Here is an 18,969-nt window from a genome sequence, read left to right as displayed (position 1 = left end):
TGTGCACAATAACAACAGAAAGTGATTATTTTAGCAAATTCTGCTCTTGATCAAATTAAAATCTTAATTTCTTATGACCCCCCCAAGCTTATGATCCATCATTTTTCGGGAATCGATGATAGTTGAGGAAGATTAACAGCACATGGTCTCATCACAGCATCACACTGCAGGCTGCGGGGTCCCTTCAAACAAACCAGCAGCTCAAAAGCCCAATTCTGGTTTTCCTGAGCCCACAGCGACAAGTCACACACAAGCTACCTAAACACGGTGTGAAAGCACGCAGTCAGAGGTTCGTGGGTGGATGGAGGGGCTGATCGCATTAATTGATCGATCTGCAATCATCTACAAGCCTCACGTCAAAAATCATTACGGTCAAGGATTTGTTGAGTGACAACAGAGGGCCGTCTATCTGTTTGATTCAATCAGCACTCAGCACGAGATCACCAGCCACGAGAAAACACTAAAACATCCGTGTGTTTTTACGCAGATAATCCACTGCGCTTGCTTGGACAAACCCATTGTTCCGCCCGCCTCAGCTGAGGTGAGCTGCTTGCGCTTTCAGGCAATTAGTGCGCAACTACTCCAGCACACAGATGCGAGGAGAGGAGAGGAAAAGAAAAAAAAAAAAAACTCTGTCTCTACACAGCTTCTTTCACGTGAATCAAGAACACTCTGATCAATACAACATTTTAGAGTATGAAGTCAGGTCTCTTACCAGCTACAGTGTATCTGTCCATATAATTGAGGACGTTTCCGATGCTGAGGATCCCGGCTGCGGCCAGATCCGGCGTGCGGCATCTGAGCAGCGCGGCGCGGAATTTCTGGCCCGGTTTGCAGGCTGGAAGGTCCGGGTTGGATTTCAGTCCCGGACTCATGCTGCCTGACAGCGTGGGCAGCTCATCCGAACTGCTGCAGCCTTCAATCTCACACACATCGCTCTCCACGCACATTTTCTGGCACGAAAGATCCAGCGCAAAGAAACACAGACAGCCGAGAAGAAAATAGTTTTAAAAGGACCCACAATCAGCGAATGCCACTGATTTTCAGCTGAAATTAATCGCAGAGAAAAGGTTGTCTTGTTGGTTGAAGCGCGTGAGCCGCTCTTCTCGGGATCATATTTTTCTAGCAGTGCGCGGTGGCGGACGGCTGAGCGCTCCTTTAGTCTCCTGTATTTTCCCACCCTCTCCCCGGGACCAAGTGCTGGTGTATGGGGTGGACCTGCTGTAACTCCTCCCCTGAAACCCTGCAGCGAATGATGGAGCCGCACCTGACAGTCAGGGATGGCTGTGAAGCGCAGCCGGACTGTGGTGCGGCTGAAGACTGAAAAACAAACAAACAAACAAAAAACAAATTTAAGAAGCGCACTGTGACGGGAAATGAGTGGGAGAGATTTCGTTTCTTTTTAATTCTGAATATACTATAAAGGAGTAAACATTGTTTACTGTGAACATGTTTTAGTTATTATCTAGTAGTAATAAGTCAGTTATGACGTGTTGCGCAGAAACACTCAGAGGTCGGAGTTATGGTTTCCCTTTAAGACTCACAGTTGCTCACATTATCAGCAAAGAAATATCAAATGAATATATTTTTATATATCTGTATACATTGTTTAAAATATCTGCAATATCACGGTTTTTTTTTTTTTGTAAAGTGTCATTTAGTTTTTTCTTGCGTTTTTAAACACGGGACAATCCGCAACTAATGACGCAATTAGGCGGTAAATTAATATTCAACGTTGAATTAAAAACACGCAACTTAACACTCAAGTTTAAAAATGCGACATAACTTTTATGCTGTGTGTGTCTGTGTGTGTTTGCATACGTTGGTGTGTGTTTTTAAAGTTATGAAGTCACAAACTTTGGTGTGTAAATGCTTTCGTTGTTAATGCGCCCAAATACTCTTTAACGTAAAGCACTTTGTGATAATTATTGTATAAAAATGCTTTAATATATAGAAGAATGTTTCACAAACGCATTTGCTGTCCATGCACCGCAAATACATTATGCAAGGCCAAGTCACACAGGTCATGACTTCTAAAAAAAATTTAACTTTTTTAGAATAAATTTTGCACTGAAGTCATGTTACAGTTTACAGAATGTGCCAAATTGGTTTCGCAAATAAGTACATCTGCACATTTTAATCATCCTTCCTCACCTTATGTCTGCACAGTATACCTGTTTGGGTTTGGGAGATAGGGAGGAGGTGTCAGGATTCTCAACCTTTGCATCACCTTATCTCCAGCTGGCGTACTTGCAAGTAATTACTCTGTATGTACGCAATACCACATATTAAACAACTTTTTTTTTTAATAGTGTTATTAATTTTGGCCAAGAAAAGCTTATATTTCCCTAAACAGAGAAAAACGAACGAACAGTAAATCTCTGGCTTAATCTTGTGATAATGAACATGTATAAAACCTGGATAATTTGATCCAGTTTCATCAATTTTCTTCTCATTTATCGCAAATCCTCAGAAACCAATTCCTCTCAGTTCTTTGTTTCCTATGAATGTCCGAGTCATATAACTGTTCACACCAAGTTCACCAGAGGCCTGTTGATCCAGCATTGTTATTAATGAATGTATGCCTCAATTATGTATTCCCCATGGTATGTGCTTATCTTTGTTCCAGAGGTAGAGATAAAATATGAAAAAAAAAAAGCTAGGTCCATCCACAGTATCACAGTTATTTATTAAATGTGTAAAAATGATAAGTAGCCATCAGCTCCCACACTGCCAGACATTCATTCACTAAGCAAGAAAGAAGCAGAGGAACAGAAGATGATGAAGAAGAAGATGGAGGGAATGTGGAGGAATAAAGCAGGGCACCTCCATACATTTGATGAAGAGGATGGACATGTTTCTGCTCCTGGGGTCTGGTTAATGGAGATGCACACATATAAATGGAATAAAAGTGACTGGTTTGGTGTAAAGAGGTAAAGGTGTCGGGGTCAAAAGTACAACGTCTGTAATTCAACTTCCCAAGTCAGGACTTATATGGTTAGTGTTCTGTCTGAAATTACAGAGGTTTATTATTCTTCATTATTATTCTGTAAAGTATGACACATTCACCTGGCTTTGCATTCAAAGTTGGTTCAGTTTTGCTTTAAAAGATGAATTGTTACTTTTATATTTATCTGACAGCCTGTACAGTCAGTATTTCTACTTTTACGAGTAGCTCTATGTAAGTAGAGGTTGTGTGGATTTCTGCAAAGTTTGCTCAACAATGTGGAAAACATCATTCAAAACACTTCCATCAATTACCTTGGGTCGTGTTATTGCTTGTTGGAATTTGACCTGCTCATCACCTCAAATATGCAAGTTGCCTGCTGGATTTCCTGTGCTATGCAGTCTGCAGATCCGTTTGCACAGATAGGAGTAGAACTTTTGATCAATTGTGTATGATGTAAATAAACAGTTACAGTCAATGTATTACTGAGGTCTTTATTTCAGTGATTTATCTCTCATAAGATTTGCAGAGGTTTTAGACCAACTTAAATGTCATGTTATCAGTGCAATTCTGACTAAACAAAGAAGCTGGATTAATGTCATTATTGGGATTTTCTCTGTTGCCTTTCATATAGTTAAGAAGATGGACACAGAACATCTCCCTCATGGTAAACATTTGATGTATTTTGCCTCTGTTTTCCATCTCAGTGTATGCAGACTTGAAGAGAGGCTTTAACAAATGCCAGGACTTAAATATTCCCACATCACATGCAAAGTGAGGAAAGAACTCCCTGTACTCGCACAGCTGATGGATAGATTTAAATTTCACAAAGCTTCCCTGCCTCTTTGAATTTTCAGTGGGATGCCTTCTTATGAGACACGATCGATGAAGATAAATGCACCACAGCTGTTCCATGAAAAGAATAAGAATAAATCTCAAAAGAGCTGCAGAAGGTCAGACTTTCAATGCAGATGAATGTTTTTATGCTGATAAAACTTTTCTGTGATGCGCCAAAATCTGTGACATGAAGACACCAAATTGTCCCTGTCAACTCAATTATAAACATCTTGAACGGTGTAATGTTGGGATTTGAATGAGAAGGTGTGACGCAGAGCAAGAATACAGCATGATGTTGATTTAGCATGAGCACAGAGTTCATTGTATGAGTGAAAGGTGGGCGTGCAGAGGGGGGATTTCTGACAAGCCTTGTTTGATTTGCTGAAAGCCAGAGGGGACATCGGCCAATAAGCCGAACTGGGTCACCTAGTGACCGCCCTCCTGGAAGTTTCTCTCATGTACTTCGCATACTATTAAAAAAAAAAAAAAAAATCAGAGCTTCTCGTCAATATCTAGAGAATAAAACAGAATCTGGGGAGGGGACAGATATAAGTGAAGAAGAGGGCTGGGTTGGATGCTTGCTTGGCTCAGCTCTGGAGGCTTTTGGCATTGAAAGAGTTGAATGCGTTTGCATGCTCTGAGTGGACCTGTATTGTTTAATTTAAACTGAAATGAGAAAGTTCTTTCAACAAAACCTAAAGCCCCTCATGGCCTTTGATTCGCAGAACTACTTCCAAAGCAATCATCCACTTACTTCCCAATAACTTTGATGTCTGAAAACCTCTGTGTTTGAATGTGGAAAGTTTGATGCAAACAGAGCAGCCTGGCAGGCTCAGCAGAAGATGATCAAGTGATACTGACAAGAATTGCTTTTGTTGTGCTGCAGACTGAGCTCAGCAGAGGGGAGGATGCAGGAAAAGAGATGAGGGCCAAAGCAGCCAGTAGCCTTATGCAGGGGGTTTCAGAAGGAGCCCCAGTAAACAGTTGTTCTGTCTCCCTCCCTCCTGTCCCCAACTCCCCCCGTCTTTCTTTGGCATGTGTTTGATATGCTGGTCGTGTCTGAGGGATCCTGTGTGTTTTTCCATAGCTGGGCCTGGACCTATCTCTCGCATTATTCTTCTATGCGGCTCGGAGCCACTGAGTCACTACGCCAGCCTTCCTTCCTGTCTGTGGAGGGCCGAGCCTCTAGTGCAGGATGGGAGATAACCCTCTAATCGCTAAACCCAGCGCCTGCGTGACGATAAGACTGGTTCTTCCTAAATGGTGAAAAGTGGCTGCCAGTAAAGTTTAAATGTCCCACTGACACGTGTGTCTATCAGCTGTGTGTCTATCAGCCGTTCCTTTGGTAAACATGCCTTCACCCCTTGTAGCTCTCAAGAGCCTCTAGACGTAACTGAGCTCAGTTTCAGGTCATAAGAGGCAAAACGTGGTACATTTTCTGTACATTACAGGGATTCATGTATTACTTTTAATCTTTTTCATGCTCTATCTTTGCAACAACAACAACTAGAAAGGCATTCAGAGAGCATAAACCTCCACTAAGCAGCTCATTTCCACTCATATTACGATTTCCACCCCGTGTTATGTCATACATTCATTTTATTTAAGCTTATATGTGGAGACATTGACAATAAATCCACTGTCTTTGCTGTTTACAGTGTTTGTAGCATGTTTTGATCTTAAATTGTTTTCTTGCAGTGATAAAAAAAAAAAAAAACCTCCAAAGATCCCTGTTTTCTCCTGTTCTGGATCATATTATCCAGAATTTTGCCAGGATCCACATCTAATGTTGGTATTTTGTGAACTCTGTTGGGAACTTCTCTTGTGTTTTCTGGTCAAGCACTCAGACCATTTATAGTGGATCTATGTGCATTATACTGAAAATGGCCCACTCTTGCAATCCTTTAAATAATTCCATGACCCAGATGAGGTATTGGATCACTCCATAAATTTAATGGAATCTAACTTAGACCAAGACCTGTTCTCAGACAAAAACTCTTAAAAATCAGTGGTTCGTGTGTAGGGTTGCAAACAGACAGAAGGACAAACAAACAGATTAATGCCAACAAAATACAAGGTTTTTGGTGGAGGTAACAAAAAAAAAAAAAAAAAAACAAGAAAAAAAGACTCTTCTTACACAATATGAAGACACACACACACATGACTCTTATTGTTTCCATCAGCCTTGTTTATATACAGTTCAGCATGCATATTTTCCTTCCTGTGCCAAGAAACAGGGTTCTCCTGGAACACAATGTACATGTAAGTTTTGGAGCAAGACATCAGACAGCCCCATCTCCACCCCAAACCACTATTTGGTTCCATTGCCAACTGGTTTTTTTGTTATTGCTCGGCTACATTTAAAATATCCAGAATCTCTAAAAACAGGATAGTTTTACTGTGAGTAAAAGTGAGATTGGGTTTCTATAAGCAGCTGCAGCGTTGCCCCAGATTGTGTTCTGTAAACCAAAATGACATAACTATGATTGTTTGGCATCTGTTTAAATCAAAATCTAGTTTTTAGGTTATCATGATCATACTGTGGTAACAGTTCTGTCATATTTGTAGACATTTAACCTCTTTTCTGACACATTATCCATTAATGTTTCATTTAACAAACTTAAGCGAGCAATGCAGAAGAAGATACCTTTCAAGAATAGATGCTAATCTTTAATTAGATGCAGAATTCACCACATATGTCCGTTCAGATGTTTCATGAAAAAAGAGAGAAAACATGTCTTCCCATTGACTGCCAGTTATCCATGGCTACTCAACAAGTCTCATGCTGTTACCATCAACATTTGTAGAGATCTGGAACATTCAACAGTGAAAGGAGGGGCTGTTGTCCCCGATGTATGGTGGTGTTAGACCACCCTGCATCTGCCCTCCTCACGTGCATTTGTTTTTGGAGCCCAAGCTGTCTAGGATTTGGTCCGTCTTGAGGGGCAGGCTCAGCCGTCCACTATAACCTCCTGACCCATGGACAGGCAGTGTCTGCCTCGTAGCTTGCAGAAGTGACCACCCTCCCCAACCCTCTGCTGACATGAACTCCCAGACTGAAGCAACAAAACGAGTGTCTGCCAGCTGAGGATTTGAATAGATCTGGACTGAAGTCTCCATTTGATGCGAGTCTGACCAGGGGGCTGTTCTGCACAGTGCAGCAACAGGAGGCAGAGAGCAACTAAATATAGTGCTCAGGGGCAGGAATGGCGTCTTTTATCTGTTGATTCAGTTATTTATTTGACAGCTCCATCCACGTTGGATCCCTCAGTCCAGGATCATCAGTCTCTATTGGTCCGTCTGGGAGGTAAAACCAGCCCAGACTTCAGTATCATCAGGGCTGCTTTTCCTTTGAACAGTTTTCCCCGTAATCACCTTCTTCATCGATCTCTGCCTGAACTGAAATGTTTTAGGTTTGTAACTTAGGCTGTTTCACAATGAGACCATATCTGAGTGATGCCGTGGTTCGTATTTATAGGCTGCATAGGTCTTTGTAATTATCCCTTTTCCATGGCTGCTGCTGGTCTGTGAATCAGCTTTCTCCTGCCCAGTGGCCGGCAAACCTCTGACGCAGGAATGCTAAATACATAGGTCTGGACCCATTATTGGGTAAACCTCCGGTTCGGTTGGATTTCTGTTGCAGTCTATATTTGTGCACTTTGCTGGAAACAAAATAAAAGGCTTGACTTAATCTATGTTAACTTTTCAAATCATTCAAGTTCAGCTGTACTTAAAAAAACAAACACAAATTTGAACTACCTAAATGTTGCATTGTTTCTACCCAGTCATACTTCCATCTTCAACTAAAATATCCCAAATCACAGTTTGATTAACAATGAAGATTTTAAACTTCACTCACGCCTGTGTAAACTGTCATCCGCAAACAATTCAGTCAACACATTTCTTCTGCTCCTGTCTCACACTTCAAATAAATGGTAATCGCTTAACTAATATATCTAGTTTCTCTGTTTTCTTGTTAGTTTACAGGAAAATAGGAAATCCATTTTTGTCTCTACTAACCACAAGAAGGCCCCAAATGATGTAATTGTCCAGATAAGTGACAGCACAGAGGGTGGAGATGGCTCTTCCTCCACATGACGTCACGTCACTGCAGCAGTTTGCCTTTGATAAGGAAATAGTGCAACTTCACATCCACACATGTGGTTTAACTCCTTCTATCACACGAACATGAGCGTGAACACGAGCTAGATAAGCTTTTTTTCTTACAGTAAATACATGTACTGCTCATCAGCTATTTCTGGTTATTAATGATATGATGACAGTATTTTGATTGAGGACTTCTGCTGTGCCTGTGTTCTGTATAGCCATGTCAAATCCTAGTGTAAATACTGACAGTATCCGCTCCCCCCCCCCCCCAGGCTCCCTCAGTTGATCGGCCTCTACAATTTATTAGCCATTGTGGCAGCTTCCTGCACAGCCAGGGTCGACAGGGGAAATGGAGAGGTATTCAGATAAAGCCCTCAGAAACATGCCACACAATACCTATTGTGTTGTAATTCCAGGTCAAACTGTTACCTCTAGACTGTTTTTCACATACCTTTTAGTGTGCGTGTGATCTGACTTGTTATTCGGCACATATGCATGTTATGCTGTCCAATCTCGTCCCTGGGTGTACTGTGTAAACACATAAATCCTGGAAAATTATAAGCTTACAGCTCAAAAAGTGGAAAACAAAAGGAAATGCCAATGAGTGACCAAACTCTTAACAATGGCTCACGTCCTTTTGGAGATGCCAGCAAGTTAAAGGCTTTATTAGGATGTTTTTGGTTGGAAATATCATAAATCATTGATAGATTCTGAAGCAACATTCCACTGAAGATTAGCATGTTTTTAACTAAAAGAAAAATGGCTGTGGGGCCTTATTATTTAATGAACTTGTACATTAGAGTGACAAGAGCAATGACCTTTGACCTCACTGCCTTGTTTACTTCAGTACACAACAGTGGGTACATGCATTGACATGCAGCTGTTGGAGGGATATTTAACACCTTTGCAGCAGCTGTCTGAGTAGTTCAGAATCTGAAAGACAAGGAGATGTCAGAGCATAGTATGGAAGTATGCCCTTTAATGTCTGATCTGTGCAAGCCTTTGACTGAAGGTGATGGATGTCAGCGCCGGCCGTAAACTCAGCAGAGGTCACTGATTTACAGTTTGGAATTCGGGCAAATATAAAATGTCTAATGGTTGGTTAAAAAATGGCACTGCACCTGTCGTGCAGCAAGCATCTGTGCCACTTTTATTCATGATGAGATTCTCTGCCGTCTGGGAAAATAACGAAGGATTTGTGTTTGTGCAGAAAGTTCCAACACTACTGGATTTCAGGCTGCAAAATACTTGTGCTACACTCCTTAGTCTTTTAGCTTGTAATATCATATGTGACGTCCATCCATGCACTGGCTATAGCTGTTATTCCAACACATGGAATGCAGTGAGGCTGAAGTAATCAGATATGTATCCCATAATATATGTAAACTGATAATATATGAAAGCAGAAAAAAATTAATGTCATTTCTTGGATAGAAAGGGAGTTTAAGATTTTTTTTTTTTTTCATGTTGTATAAACACACAAATTGAAAAAATTGAAATTTATATTGACCAAAACTTTCCTTATATAGATTAAGAGATCATACATGTATAGACTGTATGAGGATGTAGTGGGATTTTACATAAACTCTTGCTACATTAAAGCTTAATAAGTGTTTATCTGGTAGAGCATTGAAAGTAATGTCCACACAACAATAATATAAACATACCACAGAAAGTGATATCATGCATTTATATGCATATATTTTATGTATACATTCTGTGAAAGAGATCTGTAAATGTTAAAATACTGTTGCAGTGTTTTTTTTCTTAGCTTCCCAACATCTATTCATGTTACAGTCAAATGATAACAACTTCTTTTTTTTTGGTAACTGTATAAAGAAGCGTGAGATCATATTGATTTATTTCATATAACAGGTTAATTCTCAGTACTTTTGCAGAAAGAAGGCCTGCAGTCATAAGGCCACGGATTAAATAATAAAAAGTGCGTCTCCACTGTTTTTACCAATTCTTTCCTACACAACAATATGTTTATATAGTTGCTGATAAGTGTCGTTGCCTGCTGTTTTTATGCCGCATATCACCACTGGCTGCAGGCTAGATTACCTCACAATGGTGAGAAAGATCATTTAAACCTTGAATCCTAACTAATAATACTGGAGTGAGTTGATTTTGTCCCAGCTTTTAGAATGTCAGTTTAATCTGCACAAAAATTACTACTCTGATGAAGAAGTTTTTATTCTTTCCATCATGTTCCATCTGAGCTTTCTTACTCTTGACAGACAGGAGGATTGTGCACCTTATGGTGAAGCTTCTGAAGTTGCTCTAATGGAGTCCTCTCTTTTAGCAGGCTTAGACAATGACATACAGTCGCTATACTTTGCAATTACTTTGGAAGATGTTGTGAAATGGTTTTGGCTTCAAGAGATCTCGTGACCAAGCATCATTTTTATGTCTATGGATGAAGGAACCTCATATTAAAATGCTCAATTCCTAAATTTAAATAGACATACATTCAAATGAAGCCTGGTCAGCATTGTAAGGACATATTATAAGACAAGATAAGATAAGACTTTATTTATCTCACAGTGGAGAAATTCACTTCAGCTGACTCTTGAATGTACAACAATCATACAGAAATATAAAGGACATAAATCTGCATAATTTGGCCACGGAAACATGAACATCCTTTTGCCAGGTCTACTTGAGGTCTCAGTGAACATCTGGTAAATTCGCTGAGCTGCACCACTGGGATCCACTGAGCAGCATTTTTCATCATCAAAGCAGTTGCTCCATCTAGTGGCCAAAGTGCAACAAAAAGGAAAAAGCGTTGACAGTTTCATGTTTAACCAGGCAGTTCTTCACTGTTCTTCACAGGCAGCGTACAAACAGTTTAATTTTGTTCCAGTAAAAACAGGGATTGAGGATAATCCACCTTTAAATCTGTTGTGTGGCTATGTGATGGCCTGGCCCGGTACATCTTTATGCTGGAATGAATACTCATCAATGAATTTATTTAATTAAAAAAAAAAAAAAAAAGAAGTAATATATATTCAGCTGAAGAGTTAAAGTTGGGGAAGTGAAGACAGGAGCACAAATCAGTCCTTTGCTAGTTCTTGTGTAGCCAAAAAGTACTTGACCTACTTTATTTGAGAAGAATTGATCATATATTTTATTTAAATGTTTTGTGGGTTTTTTTTATGGTGGATGTACATTTAAATGAAGTATTGTGCTACAACAACTCTTAGAAAGAAAAATATCACTAAACTGCTGAACTTGGTTCATTTCATTCTGAAAGCTAAATTTTCCTATTTTACATTACATAAGATTTCACTCTACTAATGGTTTTTGGGCATTATTAGTAGAACTTTTATTTAAAGAATAAATCACATAGTTTCTTGCACTATACAATCTGATCACTAGTCAACCCTACCCCTAGCACACGAGTGGGTGATAGATGTAGAAATATGTGTGGTCTGACTCGGGCAACATTACAGGTTTCGGAAGAGAAAAAGAGGCAAGATGGACAGAGGCTGGGCAGGTTATTATCTTGATTTCTGGAAAGATCTTAAAATCAAGACATAAAACATTTAAAAGTTGATAATACTTTGATCAAGCCTTTACTTATCATGAGAGGCAGGAATTCATCATGCTAATACAGTTTGGGATGGAGAAAGGAGCCGTGCCCCTTAGTTATATAAGAAGAGTAATTATTGGTGATAGATCAATACTGAAATATCTATACCTCCTACACAAACATTATGTAACTTTCCGGACAGGTAAGAGCTACTTTTTCTGCTTGCCATAGTCATGTGCGAAACCTAATGTTGCGACACATTGCAGCAGTGCGGTTTACTTACTGGTGGGCAATCAGTCACAGACACAGTGATGATGCATATATTTCAGCTCTGCAAATAGCAAAGATGTGCAGTTTGATGTGCATGTGAAGACCACAAACCTACTTAAACGTCTAAGAATTAATCAAACACAGACACAGAGCTGATGAGATTGTGATAAGGTGACTTACACAGTATGTGTGTGAACATAATTTGGAAGAAATGGAACCTCATAAAAGAAGAGAGGAGGCTGCAGGACGGTGACAGACGTTACTGCTGGTAGGTACAGTCCAGTCAAGAGGAACAAAATGGGACGTTGTTGGATGTGTGTAGTACGTTACTAGGTTTTGGGGAAGTGATCTACCCCTGCTTGCTAGTTTTACGTTTCTGTGATGCAAATCCTTTAAACTGAAGCTTCCGGTTTAGTTTAAACCTGCAATAGTAGCCTAAATATGGGTATGAAATAAGAAAAGAAATAAGAAAGTGTTATAATAAGTAACTGCATGCATTCAGCTTGGAGTAATGCGATCCTGAGATCACCTCAGTTCCACAGGCCTTTTCAGCCAGGTTAGGTTTGGCTGCCTACAGATAAGGTCATTACCTAGGTGTCTTTAAACTATTCAGTAGAATAAAAACAGCCCCTGTGAGTTTTTAAAAGGAGAAAAAAATACATAAAAATGGATCTCATTTGGAGAATAACATGAGACAGGGAGTGGCTTGTGTGAAAGTTGGCTCCATTTTAAGAAACATTTTGGTCTTCATTTTGGTCTCTTGTGATGTGCAAGTGATGCTGTAACTCTCTGTTGCTTTGTGTGTTTTGTTTTTGCACCTACTGCAAGTCACAACCCTTTCATAAATGAAAACTAATATCTTTAGTCAATAATTTATTTGGTGCATTAATACTGGTGATTAGACTTTTACTGTCTTTATTTTTACAGTAAAAACTGCAAAGTTGTACATGCTAAACACATGTTTTATCCAGTTTATTCCACATCATGAAGAGGAATGGTCTTAACTCTATGGCTGAATGATGGCTCTACTGCAGCCCTGCCTAACCATCATGTATACTTGCTTTTTAAGGCAAGCAGTTCCTCTCTTTTTTAGCTTGGTGAGAAAAAAATCTCCTACTTTCATTATCTTTATGTAAAAATGTATTTTCCATTCATCCATTTTTTTAACCACTTAGCCCAGTTCAGGTTCGCGGAGAAGCTGGAGCCTATCCCAGTAATCGTTGACCAAGAAGTAGGGTACACCCTGGACAGGTTGCCAGTCCATCACAGGGGGTAAAAATGTTTTCCCTTGAAAGTTTTAGGCCACAAATGTAGACATAACAATGATACATTCTCCACAACTGGACACAGTAAATGGCACAAACAGGTAAACATAAAGTAAAGACATGCACATATTGTGGAGTAGCACAGACAGATCAATGAGACAAGCTTTGAAAAAACATTTCACTTGCAAATTTATTAAGACATAAAAAAAACCTTATTTACAGAAAAATATAATTAAATGTACTTTTCAAGTATGCTGCACAGTACCATTGAAAAAGGAGGCAGTACTGTGATCATTTCAAACGACCAAATGGACTGTAATAATACTCTGAGGTACCACTGTGGGGGAAAAATCAAAAAGGTTCTGGGTTAGACAACTAAATGAAATGACAATAATAGTTTACTTTAAGTTATTTTGATGCACACAGAAATAAATACAATTTAGGCAGCTTTGGGATTTTGTCCTGAACAAATAAAACTTGCAGTCTGACGCTGAGTGGACAAGAAGCCACACAAATATATGATTGTGTGAAAGTGTGAACTTTTCTCCTCATTTATTAACAGTGTGTAGCTGGGAACAGGAGTTTTTCAAGTGAGCTCAAACATCAGTTCTCCAAACCTGTGGCTTTAAACACTTTAACGAAACTGAATTTTAATAGTGACTGCTTTTGCCCAGATTCATGCAGTGCTCTTGCTGCTCAGTTCCATGGAGGTCTCAGGTGTGGGATCCTGCTGTGGCCGGGGAGTTTCTGGTAACATACATAAAAACATATGAGTAAAAAATCTGAAAGAAAGCAGTGAACAATCACAGATCCAACCCTTGGTTGCTAAGGTGATGCCAACTACATCAACTAACAGCCCAAAAGAATGAAAAGAATGAAGTTGGTTCAGATCCAAACAAGATCAACAAGGATTTCTTTCTAAGCTTGGGCCAGTTCCTGCTTCTGATTTGTAAGAAAACCACTGTGTTATGAGGGTATGAGTGCAGATAAGGGGAATTTTTACCTAACTGCGTAAGCAGGAGAGGTATCTTGCAGAGAATGAGTGAAATAGAAGGGCTATTGTGGATGCAGTAGTACGTGCATGACACGATAGTTGGCAAATGGTGATCCAATTCAGTTGTGTTGCTGTACTTTGTGCCACATTACCTTCAACCAATTCCTGGACCGCTTTTCTGTCTTCAGTGATGTAGAGGGTGGTAATCAGGAAAAATACACCACCTAGGATCCCCATGAATGGGCAGAGCAGGAGGCTGTACTTCAGACTGTGGAAGCTCCAGTCAGATTGGGTGTTAGTTGCGTTTATGGCGTCTGAGACCTAGCGACAAAGGTATTAAAATAAAAAAAAAGCAGTCTGCTCAAGCTTGAAGAGGTGTGAAACGGTTCAAATAAAGCAAAGTTGTGTAAATGTGGAACTATTTCTCACCACTCCTAAGAGGTAAGGACTCCCAGCGTCACCAAGGAGATGACCGACAGTAATCTGTAAAGCTTCAGCTGTGGCCCTTCTGGTTGGGACAACAACATACTGAAGCAGAATGTGAAAACAAAACAACATTGTTGACACTGAAAAACAACAGACTGTTTAATATTTTATCCCCAAAAGTGGCATTCATGCTCACCAGCAGTATATCAGCCAGGACAGGCCAGTTCATTGAGAGCAATAGCTCACCCAAGAAAATAAAAACCTGAAACAAACATTTAAGACAGAAAGTTTGGACTGAAGCTAATTTAACTTTGCCTTCTTAAGATTAAGAATTAAAAACACTGATTGTGCAAGAGGACAGTGAAACAATAGTTTTTATCTTACGTAAGCTGCTGGAATGCTTGCAGATGCAACAAAGATGATGATGCAAAGGCAAGGCACCGATCCCAGCATCCCCACTGCGCATATTAGCGGGTCCGCATGCAGCACTTTATCCCTGAATTGTCTAGACAAGATAGTGCCCAGAGCCCCTCCCAGAATCCCTGTGGCCACTGTCACAGCACCAAAGATAAAGCTGTAGGGAGGAGAAACAGATACTATTGTTTCCAGAGATTCCTAAAAGCGAGACAAAAGCAAGTTGGAGGTCATGCTGCACCTGTCTGAGGTGTTGCAGGATTCTTTGGGACATTCCTGAGTGCTGCGAGCCCTGGACAAGAAGGTGGGCAACCAGAATGCCAAGGCTCCAGTGAGGAAGGCTAGAGCCGTCACCCCCAGTGATGACCAGACATAGCTTTTACTAGAATCCAAGTACACAAACAAAACGAGCAAAAAATTAAAACTGTGCAACTAGCGAAAAACATTTCCAGAAATATTATGTAACATCATTGAAAAAAAAAAAGTCAGAAAATCAAGATACATTGGAGATTATTTGCTAACAGTGTTTTTGTATTTTGCCCACTGGAAAGCAGAGACAGATTACTTCTAATTTAGGAAATCCTTTTTATAAAGTTATTTTTGTTGAAAGCTTCTGAATAATAAAAAATAAAAAAAAAAAAGACAGAAAACAAAAGAAAATAATTATTATATCTTCACCTGACTGGTTATATTCTTATCTTACAGCAAGAATCCAGTGATTGTTTACACATCTTACTTTTTCAGCAGATACTTTATGTCCCCCAGGTAGGAACTCTGCCCTGTAACTTCACCTCCATTAGTTTCTGCAGCACCTCTGGGTGGGTTGGGGCACAAGAAGACCATCAAGATGAGCCCCACTACACCCATAATGGGAGTGATCTGATGGTGAAGACACACACAAAAAAACTGAGACACTGCATACTGATTGGTGCTCACGCATTGATGATGATAAACATGAGCTCACCGTGAGAGCCCAGCGCCAATCTTCTGTGACAGAGATAATCCCTGCACCTGCGATGTAGCCAAGACCACTGAAAACATACATCACCACATTATAACAGTTTTTAATCAGTTTATACTTCTGAGGAAAAATATATGTTCAAGTTAAAGCCACAAAAAATCTGATATGATGGTTTCTGTTGTGCAGTGAACGAACAAAGTCACTTCAGAACAACCTTGGTGCACTGCAATGTATTAATCAAATGTATTTAATAAAGCATGCAAACAGAAAGCAAAATGTTTGTTCCACACCTTCCAACAGGGATGAAAACATAGAAGATACTGATCATGATGCTCCGCCGACCCCCAGAGAAGAGGTCTCCTATGATGGTGGGAGCAATGGTAGAGTAGCTGGCCTCACCTATACCAACCAGCCCTCGCAGCACAATAAGAAGCCAGAATTGCTAAAAAAAAAAAAAAAAAAAAGAAAGAAAAATAATCATAACAATGACTGAAAATTAAAGATCAAGACAACAACATAGTTCATCAATCTGTTGGTTTCCTTATATAGGCTATTATGAATTGGCTTTCATCATGTTTTTTTCTGTCTGTAAAGCGTCTTGAGATGGCATTGCCGTGATTTGACGCTATATAAATAAAGTTGAATTAAATTGAAAGTTGAATTGTTCTCTTTACCACAATCATCCACTCACAGTCTAAAATCCAAGAATCATCCTACCTCCAATCAGCAGCTCATCTTTTATTCCACGAAAATTTACAATAAAACTGTTAAATTAAGTTGCCCTCTCCAATCAGATCTTTGGATGACCTCAAGTGTGCTGTTGATGTTAAACATCTCATAAAAAGATCATTTCTTGGCTGAAGGGGTACTGAATGAATTTTCCAAAATGGGTTGACTTAATAATTTACACCAACACTGAAAATGTTTTAGGTACAAGTACAATAATAAAGAAATTTTTTTGAGTAGCATTATTAGCAAATTATTTGCAAATTGCATGATTGTAGAGCCACAAATGCCACATCCAGCACTCACTGCAGTGAAATTTAGGGGCATTTCAAGGACAAGAGATTAGACACGGTAACCCTGAATGTCAGAGGAAGGAACCCTAACAAGAAGAAACATGAAGTAATCCAATGTGCACATGTCTTATTTCCTGTTTCTTTGACTGTTAAATGTGTGTGAACACATTTTACTCACCGACTTTGTGACAAAAGAGCTCCCAGCTGCAGTCAGAAGCCACACACTCAAGCCACCAATCATGATGTATTTGCGATTGTAGCGGTCTCCAAGGTAACCAAAAAGAGGTGCCAGAAATAGGAAACTGCAGATAAAAACTATGTAGAAAAACAAAATTATCATCACAAAAATCATTCTCTCAGGCATTTTATGTTTTCATCGGAAATTAACACTCATTTTGAATTTGATGGCTGCAGCAGATTCTCTGTTGTGTAAACATCTGGGAACTGAGGGGACCAGTTGCTGGAGTTTAGAAGAGTGTTGTCCCTTTCTTGTCTGAGGCAGGATTGGGCCATCGTTACAAAATGTTTTTCATTTCATGTTTTTCCAACCATATGGGTTAGCATAGTCTATCTGAAATAAACTAAGTCTTTTTAGAAAGAAACGTCATCTGGATATAAGCAGATGTTGCTCTTATACACTTTTCAGATGCCAGCTTTGGGACTGCCTGTTGATAACAAGCTGGATTGTAGCTCACTCCATTAATCTGCTGGACACCGTGTCAGTGGTTTTCAAAATTAATTTAAAATTTTGATCCATTTGGCCGCAGACAAGATTTCCACTTTGCAGAGAAGGTGATGACGTTTCTAGATCATCATATTCTCATAGCTTCTCCTTTTCATGACAGCTTTAAACTGCTGCTGTGTACTGTAAGTGTTACATAGCCCACGCAGTGATTTCCACAGCAGATTTTTGTATTCACTGCAGCTTGGCCCATGCACACATCAATTCTTCCAGATTCTTTGCATCTTTTAGATGATATTATACACTGTAGATGATGGGAACATTGAAATCTTTGCTATTCTATGTTGAGAAACATTTTTTTGAAGACAAAACTGCATGTTTGTAGTCAAAATTTGTTCCAGATTGCTAAACCTTTCAATCTAAGAGGCTCCGTTTCTCTGTAATGCTCTTTTTTTTTTAATAATCAATTATGTCACTAACATGTTGCAAATTAATCTAATTAATTGTCAAACACTCCCCCAGTTATTTTTGATTGTTGACCCTGACTTCTCCTATATTTCCATTTTTTTTAGATGTGGTGCTGCCATCAAGTTTAAAACTTATATTTAGTTTAACATATTTAGTTTATATATAATTTAACAGCTTATATTTTCCTGTAAAAGGAAAAAAAAGAATGAGTATCTGATGTGTTATGTTCTTTTAGGAATAAAATATGGGTTTATGAGATCAACAAATCATTATATTTTATTTATGTTTATATTTTACAGCTTTCTAGATTTTCGGGGTTGTATTTGCCTCCCAAAAGTCAGAAATAGTCTTCCACAGATGCACATGCCACATAACTTTATCTAAAATAATGCAGGATACAATATAGAATCAAATATGTGTATTTTTTATGAATGCATCCTCATACCTGTTTGCAGAAGTCCAGCTGTACTGTCACTTATGGTAAAGTACTCCTGTATTTTTGAGAGGACACCTGCATGAAAATAAACACACAGCTCATTATATCCCTCACCAAAGCTGTTATTGTATGTGCAAATGTTTTACAAGACATAATCCAACCTGGTATCGTGTACCGCTCCATGTAGTTGAGCAAGTTGATATAGCAGAGAACAGCGATGGCTATATAAGCCCGTTTAGGTGATATGGTTGGTTTCTCTGTTATAATTGGTGCCAGAGAACCATAATGTAGGCCCGAGCTGGAGCTCATCCTCCATTGTCGTTCTGGGCTTTCCTGGGAGGATGTTTCAGGTGTTTTCTCCTCCATACTAAGAAGCGCTTCCTTCACCTACTAACAAAGAATATGTCACTTAATTATAATGCAACAGACGAGTTTAGAAACAATCTCTATGTGCTACCTTACGACAGAATACTGTTTTATCAAATTTATTATAGACCAGACAAATTAGACCCTCGCCGTCATCTTATAAAGAAAAACAAAATAGCACAAAAAAGGATTTTATTAAAGTAGTAAGAGGAAAACTCATATCCATAAGGCCCTAGTGAATG

At 39.3% G+C, this 18,969-nt stretch overlaps 2 protein-coding genes across 2 annotated transcripts in view; both read right to left on the bottom strand.

Annotated features, from left to right (window-relative positions):
- The window catches only part of spns2 (SPNS lysolipid transporter 2, sphingosine-1-phosphate), a 58,204-nt gene extending 57,041 nt beyond the window's left edge, over positions 1 to 1,163 (bottom strand). Inside the window, exon 1 of the mRNA XM_079247762.1 lies at positions 716 to 1,163. Coding sequence (XP_079103888.1) covers positions 716 to 950 — 235 coding nt within the window. The 5' untranslated portion in view covers positions 951 to 1,163. The remainder of the gene's footprint in view (positions 1 to 715) is intronic.
- A 12,474-nt stretch (positions 1,164 to 13,637) lies between these two features.
- On the bottom strand, positions 13,638 to 18,727 carry spns3 (SPNS lysolipid transporter 3, sphingosine-1-phosphate (putative); the record flags this gene model as incomplete). The annotated part of the gene is made up of 12 exons (XM_079247459.1): positions 13,638 to 13,708; positions 14,108 to 14,276; positions 14,385 to 14,483; positions 14,578 to 14,643; positions 14,766 to 14,955; positions 15,037 to 15,177; positions 15,532 to 15,674; positions 15,760 to 15,826; positions 16,047 to 16,198; positions 16,954 to 17,090; positions 18,371 to 18,436; positions 18,523 to 18,727. 12 exons carry the CDS (start codon positions 18,725 to 18,727, stop codon positions 13,638 to 13,640), a joined length of 1,506 nt encoding a protein of 501 aa, XP_079103585.1.
- Positions 18,728 to 18,969: the final 242 nt, after the last annotated feature.

This window comes from Telmatherina bonti (assembly GCF_933228915.1).
Source record: "Telmatherina bonti genome assembly, chromosome: 10".
Classification (NCBI taxonomy): Eukaryota; Metazoa; Chordata; class Actinopteri; order Atheriniformes; family Telmatherinidae; genus Telmatherina; species Telmatherina bonti.
The sequence above is the reverse complement of the archived record's forward strand: the minus strand, read 5'-3'. Positions and strand labels throughout refer to the sequence as shown.